General features: G+C 28.4%; 1 protein-coding gene across 1 annotated transcript; it reads right to left on the bottom strand.

The window, feature by feature from the left end:
* Positions 1-347: 347 nt before the first annotated feature.
* On the bottom strand, positions 348-6,451 carry LOC113370255 (protein takeout-like). Its single transcript, XM_026610926.1, has 5 exons — positions 6,352-6,451; positions 5,406-5,498; positions 3,075-3,222; positions 848-1,134; positions 348-499 (listed from the first exon to the last, which is right to left on the bottom strand). The coding sequence occupies exons 1-5, from the start codon at positions 6,449-6,451 to the stop codon at positions 348-350; spliced, it is 780 nt and encodes a 259-aa protein (XP_026466711.1).
* Between the last annotated feature and the right edge of the window lie 3,831 nt (positions 6,452-10,282).

Raw genomic sequence — 10,282 nt, 5'->3', positions numbered from 1 at the left:
ATAAAATTTTCTAGTGAAATTAAACTTTTTTTATATATAATTTATTTTGTAAATTTTCTGTTTAAAGATACAACATTATAAATCTATAAAATATATCAAACATACAACAACAATAATAGTTATCACAATACTCTCATTCACATAATAACTTCATTAAACTATAGTTAAAAGTGCATTAATTTTACAAATACCTTAATAAAAATTACAAACTAAAATAACATAAAAAATAATACTTATATGAAACTTACTTAATAGCGATATCATTTTTTTCGTGATGGTTATTTGGAATGAAATGCTTTTTAACTTAGAGATTATTATTTTGATCACAGATAATGTGTTTTAATGGTTCAAGGAATTGTCCATAAATCTAAAGGAAGTCTTGAGAAAACGTTGTTCCATAAGGCTTTGAAAATATCGGCTAAACCACTTTCAAGATCACTTCTTAGTTCTGAGATAACTTCCATGGCGTTTTGGTTCAAGAACAGATTCAAACTTGCACCTGGAAAAAATAAATGAATTAATTCTTGTTTAACTAAAATTTATAATAGAACTACATAGTCCCAATATATAAACACTTGGTATATTTGTCAAAAATTGAATCACTATTTTATTTGGAAATTGCTATTATTGATAAGCGTTGTTTTTTCACAATTTGAATCTTCATATAATAAGTTGTATTCATCTAATAAAGTTTGTATAAACAACAAAATTTACAACACTTCGATTGTTCACTTCAAATGTTGCCATATAGGTACAAAATAAATTGGCTATAAACCAATTCCAACTTTTAACTTCTGTCGTCCAATTTCTTGGTACTTGGTAAGATACATCATATTACTATTATTACCTAGAATTTCGTTTCCATTGAACAAATTCGTAAGATGTATGCGCATTCCTCCAACAATGAAAGTAACTTTCATTGTGTCGATGTTGAGGACCTGTCTGCCAGGTTCGCTCTCGACCAAACTGAAATTTGTGCTGACACTTGTCATGACATCTCGCAGAGTCAACCTGGCATCACCATTGCCCACCACGGGAAGGAGCAGGATGTTGCCTTTTAGGCTGTACTTGGCATCGATTTTTAATTTGGGAATTGCTAGGTCGAAGTTCATTTGTCTCGTAACAAAGTCAATGCTGGAAAAGAAACCGATTTTAATTCAGGGTTGATTAGAAGTATTAGGTTGGAAACTAAGCGACCGATTTTATTGCATAAGAGTTTAGGCAAGGCTATGTTACGTACCAACCTTCAACACATTATGCTATTAAATCATACTGAATACTGTCAAAATTTTGTGTGTTTGCTGTTCATTCAGGCGTTTTACATTAAAATTGCAACGTCTCTCGTATGTTATGAAGCCGTGTCATGAACACGCTGTTATCTAAGATCGTTTTTCTTTGACATTTGTGCGGTTTTTAGGTTAGGTTTGCTATCTGACAACCTGAGAAATACGCATGACTGCACACAAACAACATGGCTTTGGTCAATATTGAGTATGGAAAGTTAACATGGTTATAACATGGCCTTTCTGTTCCCTATGTAATGCAGAATCGATCCCTAAGTAATTGCCGTTTTTAATTTAGATAGTTTCAATAGATTTTTTAGATTCGCTGAGGAATTCCAAATGTCTATCTAAAATACCTTTTTAGATAGTAGGTAGTTTTAGATGTCTATCTGTGCAAATGTGCTTTTTGATACGTTGCATAGTTTTTGTTTGTTCATTGAATTTAGAACATCAAACTTTTGCAAAGGTAAAGAGACATCTTAATCTCACAAAAGTTATGAGGTAATTATGATGATAAAGCCCTAATAAAACGGCAGTGTCAAAATTGGTTTGCCAAATATTGTTTCAGAGATTTTTTACTCACAGCTGAAAAACCCTCTGGACTTCCAGTTGGAGTTGATTAAATAGAAATTGTTTACTTGAACTGTTATTACTAACAGAATGAGGAATTCTGATGTCGACATTCAACAACCAATGAAATTAAACAATGCAGTTAAAGTAAAGCGTCATAAATAGGCAAATTGGTGATTTTTCCATTATTGACATCCACACATCTTGGCCACTGAGCAACAACTGTTGGAGCTTGGACCAATTTTACCATATCTACCATACAGTCTATGCACCTTGTACCTCCTGATTACATTGTACAAAACTTTTTGACAAATGATAAACAATTTAATGATTAGGGTGGAGTCAAATTGTACCTGATTCAGTTTTTTGCTGATAAAAACAAGAACTTTTATGAAAGTGGAATGGTAATGCTGAAGGATGAAGCTCTTTTTTAAGGATTGAGTAAATATTGGTTTATATTTTTTTCTGGCGTGCATTGTTATATTTGAATTATATTTTGTAGAAAATTTGTGCAAGCAAATAAAAAAAGCAAATGAAAAAGTTACAGTCCAAATCGGAGGAAAGCAATTTTTGATAGCGATATAAAAATACAAGATCACAGCTGACTTCTGACCAATAACGATGTTTTAATTACGAAAATAAACGCATTAAAAATCTAATAATTATGGTGGGGTCAAATTGCACATGATTCCGTTTTTAGATTATGAAACCTAGAACTTATATGAAAGTGTGATAATGATGCTGAAAGATGAAGCTCTATTCTGAGGATTGAGTAAATACTGGTTTGTTTTTTATTGGTTTGTGTTGTTACATTTTGACCATATTTTGTAGTGAATCTGCGCAAGCAAATAAATAATGCTAATGAAAAAGTTACGGTCCAAAACGTGTAAGGAAAGCAATGTTCCCTCTAATACTTGCAATTTTAGAATGTAATTTTATATAAAAATACAAACACACGGCAGTCTCCTAACCAATAACAATGTTTTAGTTATGAAAAATATCGCGTTATGTGATTTCTATCCGAAGTAATAAATCAACTAACTCATTACAATTTATCGGTTCGTTCCCCGAGCGAGAGTATTTATGACGTGCTTTCCTGTGCATCCGATGCAGCTGCATGTTGTGTGCATGCACGATATATTTATTAGATAGACGACTGCATGAATATCAGATAAATCGTATTCTAGCAGCAAGAGAAAGTAAACGTAGCGGCAAATTCACCTTGCTCTTTGTACGGTGGCATTGCTGGGACCGCCGACCTGCAGGTCACGGAAGCCGCCTGATAGGGCCAGACCTCCTGATCCCCTTGACACCATGACTCCGTCGATGTGCAGAGGCTCGAAACTTGCTACACCTATTTCTGGAATACCTGGGATAAGATAAAAATTTGTAAAATTATTGGTGTTCCTAGAGATCTCATTTGAGAAAGTAGAAGTATCTTATTGCAAATCTTCTACCCCGCCACATTTGATGTTTGGGGATCAAAATTATAGCTCAATGGCTTATAAAATCATCAACAAAATGGTACAAACAAAAAGACTCAAAAAGAAATGGCCAAAGGATCTGCAATATTAAATTATATACAGACAGCTATAGATTAATTCTAGCAGAGGATCTCTTTAATGGTGGAGACCTTTAAACGCCATATATAACATCATCACATAGGCTTATAGAAAAAATGTATTCTGATTGTCTATTGCAAAATAAATAAAAAAACGGCTTATAGAATAAAATTGTTCTGATTGCTATTCAACAAATATTAAAAAAATTGATGCTGATGTTTTCCGGGTATAAATTCGATTAGATGTCGTTCAAGGTTTACAAATTAAATAATTCTGTGCAAAAATTAATTTTGCTCAAAATATGTTAAATTGACTAAAAGCACAGATAGATATTCTATTTGTTTTAGCAAAATATGTTTCGAATTAAAAAACCCCATTTTTGAGCAGCGATGAGAAATGGCAATGGGTAATCTTTCACAATATTTTTCCCTAAATCGATTTGATGTTTAACTCAGCCCATGGACCTGCCCTAGGGCAGTACTATCTATTATTCACATAAAATAACGCTAAAAGAATGATTAATAAAACTTTATAATCAATATTACAGGAAAATTACCAATACAAAAAATATAACAAATTTTGTTTTTAATGAAAAACTAACGACTTACAAAAGGGTATAATTCTAGAATCTGTTTTGAATAAAAAAATTTGCTAAAATTAGCTTGAATATAGCTAATTGTGATTAGTTGCAACCTGTCTTCTTCACATTTTACTATTTAACTCAAGGTATTTTTTAAAACCAAAAACTATTAGAATAGTCAACTGTCAATCAGTAAAAATTTATTCATTTTTTTAAATGAAGATATTAAAATTATCAAATATTTTTATTTATTTTAACATGAACCAATACTAAAAAAATATAAAATAATACGCTATAACTTGCTAAAATCGATGACCAAAAATCTATACTATAAATAATTGCCAATATGAAAAACTAGATAATTTTGATTTCCTATAGTTATTCCAATGCATTATTCATTGCCTTAATTTCAGAATATATAATCTAAATTTCACGACTTTAGTTTTTGTATAAATTACTAATTTATTAATAATATTTTTGACTAATTTATTTACATCCAGATTATTTTTTTATACGAAAAATCCAAACCTAAATTTTTTTGATCAAAAATCAAAAAACAAACCTTTGCCTTTTATTAAAATTACTGGCTCTCATTATTAATTTTTCAAATATTTTAAAATTTACGAACCTATGAAATAAAATGTTTATAAACGATTTGTCTTTATCAAAAAATCCAATTTACTATTCTACGTTATCTAAACGTTTTAAGTCATTCTGAATCGCTCGTCACCAAAATTAGAAAAACTTTGAGTTTGCAGTTGCAAGTCAGTTGAACTTTTTTTTATCGAAATTAATAATTAAAAAAATTTTTTTTTGTATTTCATAAAATTTACATTGCAATAGAGTACTAAACAAACATTCTAAAATATTATAGTTGTACGAAAAGTGATTTAATTATAAATATTTATTTAAGATTGGAATAATTTATTATGGAATTTTTGAAACCTAGTTTTTACTTGGTCTTACATAAAGTTAGCAAGAAATTGCCAATCATAACTAATTTATATGTGCAGTTGTAAAATTGAAAAAATATTTTTTTACATCATTATTCTTTATAAATACTTGTATTCATCATTGACTTGTCGATCTGGGTTATTGTAACGAGTTACATGATCGTAACACTAAAAAACTAGATTAATAACATTACAAACAATTTTTTACTTTTGTTTTGATCATTGAATACATAACATGAATATATTAAAATCTTCAATTACCAAATATAATCACGTAAGTCGAATTATTTGTTTGGGATTTTTACATTCATGACATAATGGGTTAAGTAATTGTGCTAGATATGCCAGAAAATATTTGTGTAATGTAAAAATAATTATTGTAATTACCATACATTTTGTTCTAAATAAATTCTTTATCATTTCAAATATTTTTTATAATTTATTATATCTATTTTACCTCTTGACAAAGCTGGAAACATTCCTTCAAAAAGATTTTTGAAACAGTCGTCCTTGTTTGGATTGGACATTTGGCATACTCCAAGCCAGTCAGCTGTAAATTAAAGTCTTATGGTTAATTTTAACAAATTTAATTAGTAGGATAAATATAAACTGAACTATTTTAAACCTCAAAAATGAGCACGTAGCGGTGTAAAAACGAAAACAAATTTTCAAAGGTTGTGTCAATAATGTTGACCGAGTAACATAATAAAAAAAATAATAGATAATTTATAGTAATTTGTGCTTTTTCTTCATAATATTCATAATATAAATTATTAATAAATAAATCAAAATTTTCTTATTGAATTTTCATTTTTAAATATTTTAATAGTCACTATAAGCAACATTGTCAGTATGCAGAAACCTTATATTATTTATACACAATAAATTACATTATAAAATTTAATTATGTATATTATTTAAAACTTGAAAATTTTATACATTACTATACACAATTAAATTTATTAATAATAAAATTACTCTCTATTATAATTTTTTACAATTTTGACTAATTATTGATTAATTATTACCGATAATATCAATCATTTTTATAAAATGAAATACTATAGAGATGGTCTTAAACACGCTATAAGTTCATCAAAATAAAAATAAAAGAATAATAATAATAATAATAATTATAATGATAATTTATTAATAGTTTTTAAATGATTTTCTGTACGACCAATCTAACGAATTGATGTGTTTTTAACATATTATAATATTTTTGCAAAAAATTTTAAAGCTTTACAAATCCTATTTTGAAATGCGTACATGAAGGTATAACAATAGGTTTTTGGATTAGAAGTTTGTCGATTTTTTTCAAAATTAATATGAGTAGGTATATTGTTACAAGAAAGATGATATATATATATATATATATATATATATATATATATTCTACTTACGTTTTGATTTTAATAAAGGCATACGATTCTCTATGACCATTTCCCCGGTGGTTCCAAAAACTTGCAGAAATGCAAGACATAGTGCCACATACAGTTTCATAATCCTTAATTTAAAATACACTTTTCACCAAATTTCTTGTCCCAGTATCTCACTGATTGAAAAATTATGTAAAAAATCCAATAAATTCCGATTTATTATCCCACTGGCGAGAGTTCCAATATAGAAAACGAAAGTCTTCCAAGATTATGATGATGATTCCGTCGTTATGTTATAATCAGTTAAAGATGTAATCTGACCGGTGAAATTTTCTGTTATTGTTTTTATAATGAATTTATTTATGAATTCGTGTTGTTGTCTAGTTGAGTATCGGATAAGAACTGCGATGCGGAATTATTGGTTTGCGGTAGTATCTCGTACTCCTGCTGAGGAACGCATCTGCGATTTGTTTTGTATTTCCCGCCGAGACCAATCAGCGTGAAGTTTGAGCGCTTTCTAACCGTCCACGTCCGCTCTGGAACGGCAACTGGAATGTGAACGAAATTGGCGATTATTTTTTCCAATTATGCTTTAATTAAATGCATTATTTTGTAATTCCAGCAGCCCTATCTTAAAAATAATGGTTTAGGAGGTAGGACATATTAAAGTTCCACTTTTAGACATTTACTGAACTTCCTGAATAATTATCCAATCTATTTCCTGCTATGACTGAAAGCAAACCCAAACAAATCTATTATTTTAAAAAAAAAAAACTGTAAAGATTTTGGATATTCCCATTTTATGCTCCTGACAGTGTTGGAACAATTGATAGTTAGTATACGTGGTGAAAATTTGAGTTTTTGACCAACAAGACATTACGAACGATAAAGAAAGAACTATCATAAAATTCAAATGGAAAAGGGCAAAACCAAACAAAATTGGTCATTCATTATTTTGTAATTCTAATAGCTCTTTCATCAAAACGTACAAGGAACTAGGACATATTAAACTTCTACTATTCTCTCATTTTCCTAAATATGAATCCTAAATTTGGTCATTTCTTCCTATTTCCTGCTATGACCATGATCCAGAAACAAATGGCGGCTCATGATTTTAGAAGAAACTACAAAGATTTTGGAAATTCTATGCTCCTGGCATGATTTTTGGAGAAAATGCAATGATTTTCAATAATTCCAATTTTATGCTCATTTATTTTCAAAAATTATGACAAAACAATACGGTTCGAACAGTTTTTAAGATCAGTTCAGCATTTTTGGCTATTATTGCATTCACCTTCTAATTATAAGGAAACCAAATTTACTTAGTTTCATCGAATGGCTCTTAAATTTTGACAATGTTTCAGAAGTTTTTGAAAAAAATATCGACGATAGGTCAGTTATTGACCTGCATAATCGCATACAAACACCCTGCTATTTGGTGTCCAACGATTCCAAATTACTATACACGTCCAAAAAAGCTATTCCAAGTTTCTGGCAAAGACATCAACTTCTTCGGGAAGATTAAAAAATCACAATCTCAGAAATTTATTATTTTACAGGATTAAGCAGTATATTTAATATAAATCGATTGAAAAAAAAATTAATTTAATTAGACAATATTCGAAATTTTTATTGCTTGCATATTTCATGTAGAAAATGCATTCAATACTGCATTTAAAATTTAGGAAGCATTTATCAATCACATACCATATTCTACGTTAACTGAATACAATTCCAGCATATTTCTCAACATTTTATGAATTATTTATTAATTTGTAATTGTTGCTCACAATCGGTACAAATTATTCCAATTCCATGTCACTGAACTTTTGCCAGGAAACCGACTCAAGTTTGCTGTAATAATTCTATAATTATTGTGAGTAAATAAATGACACAATATAATTATACGCTCTGGGATATACACCTCTGATTGCATATATGCATTTGTGCAACTGTTTGTACACAAATTGTACGAAGAGATCCACTTACTTATAATGACGGATAATAACGTTCACTTTCATTTGTCTTCGGAAAAGGAATAACATTTTTCAGTTATAGAAAAAGACACATTTATTTTTATAAATAAATCGTAGGATGGGAATAAAAATACTAATAATACAACGTGCTGTTTTCTAATTCAGAAGCATTTGAATTTATTATTATTATATTATAATTAATTACTATTTTAATAATTAATTAGGTAATAATTTTATCATAAACCTGATAGAAAAATTATCTTATATTTAACATTTTATTACCATAAATAAATTTTATGTATATATTTTGTTTTAGAAATAATCAAAAAGCTGTATCGAAGAAAACCCGATTGATTACTTATTATACGGTTTATGTCAAAAGAAAGTACCGCGCTGATATAAAGTTGTTTTATTATGAAATATATAAAAATATTGGCAATGAAGCCGACACGAGAATTTTATGATGAGGTTTATTAATATTGTACAAAGTACGCTGGGATAAAATTTTAAGTAGAAATATAATTAACTATGGGAATAGATACATAAATTAATGTTTCAGGTTTTTGACCAGTTTAGGGGGAAGAACCGTAATTTATTGCAAATTATTTATAAAATTGTATTGTAATTTGCTCAAGGATCATTGGTAAAGTAAAGAACGTTTTCATAGAAATGAATTGATGTGGATTTACAATAGCCTTGCTTTATTTAGAATGTTTGCAATTCTTGCCTCATTGAGAATGTTTGTGGAAAATTATATTAAAATTGCCTATTTATTATAATTTTCTACATGAATGATCAGTTTTATTCAAAGAGTGCTAGTTCTCTGATTATTATCTTGACATATGCCAGAATTTGATCTTGCAATGCGATCTTGCGTGACTACCGCCGGTGCCGCCTCCTCTCTTCTGGAGCAACGATTTTCAAACTTTTAATCAAAAATCCATAAAAATAATAATTAGTTATTTTTAATAGATTTTAAAATTTATATTTAGATGCCATTTTCAATAAATGCAATTTTCCTGTCTACAAAAGAAAAATGGAGCAAATAATCCCTAAAGATTTTGAAACAATTTAGGACTATCAATAAGAGAATAATTTCTGATTGAAAAAAAAATCGTGATGATTATTTAACTATTGCAGAAAACACATTTTTTATAAAATTTGTTATTTTTATTAAATCTTTCTTTAAAATAACTTAAAAATTAATCTTCATCATCTCAATCATTTCTCTCATTCAAAATTATTAATTAAAATGTCGCATAATAGTTACAGATATAATTTGCCAGTGCATTCAAAATAATATATCAACTATCATTTTTAATAACTTTACTTTAGCCTAACTGTCCAAAATCTGACTTGATAATAACATAAATTTACAAATTTTCTCAATTTCTAAGTTATATTATACACGAATAAATAAATCTCTAAGCCATAAAACAAAGTAAAAATATGAAAGCGGACATACCCTATATAAGCAGTTCTTGAAACTTTATTCTTTTAAGCCTCTTATAGGTATATTATTACATTTACTATTTTAAATATTTAGTAAGTTTATAATTTTGCCAAAAAACATCATTGAGTATATCACCAAAAACTACAAGTTTGTTTTTGTCTATGGAGTATGTAGTTCATTTGCAACAATTATTTAACCATGGACGTTTTTTGTGAAAATGGCGTACTACAATTTGAAGATCTTTGTTCGATTTTTAGTCTGTCTATAAGGATCTTGGAAGGAACAGATATTTAAACCAAACAAAACATTTTAGGAATGTAGTAACATTTAAACATATTTCGTAAGTTACTTATGTACTATAAAAATATATAGTTTTCGAGTATTTCATTCGTGCTAAAAATAATTTTTTACAAACATTTATTGTAAGGTTTGAAGATCTTTCTATATCAGTAATTGCAATTAAAATAATATATGCCAACATGGGTCATTCACAAAGACACAGTCATACCTTCATTTCTAGAGCAAA

The sequence above is a fragment of the Ctenocephalides felis genome, unplaced genomic scaffold (assembly GCF_003426905.1).
Source record: "Ctenocephalides felis isolate EL2017-DRISC unplaced genomic scaffold, ASM342690v1 CF-g0.4_SCAFFOLD_01492, whole genome shotgun sequence".
In the NCBI taxonomy this organism is placed as follows: domain Eukaryota; kingdom Metazoa; phylum Arthropoda; class Insecta; order Siphonaptera; family Pulicidae; genus Ctenocephalides; species Ctenocephalides felis.
Note: the sequence above shows the minus strand (reverse complement) of the source record. Positions and strands in the feature narration are given on the sequence as shown.

Bases quoted from the DNA above. Each gene is read 5' to 3' on its own strand.
- LOC113370255 (XM_026610926.1), bottom strand. From the start codon at position 6,451: ATGAAACTGTATGTGGCACTATGTCTTGCATTTCTGCAAGTTTTTGGA. The intron at 3,223-5,405 runs GTAAAATAGATA...ATCTTATCCCAG, and splicing joins GTTTCCAGCTTTGTCAAGAG to GTATTCCAGAAATAGGTGTA. The intron at 1,135-3,074 runs GTGAATTTGCCG...TTTCTTTTCCAG, and splicing joins GCCACCGTACAAAGAGCAAG to CATTGACTTTGTTACGAGAC.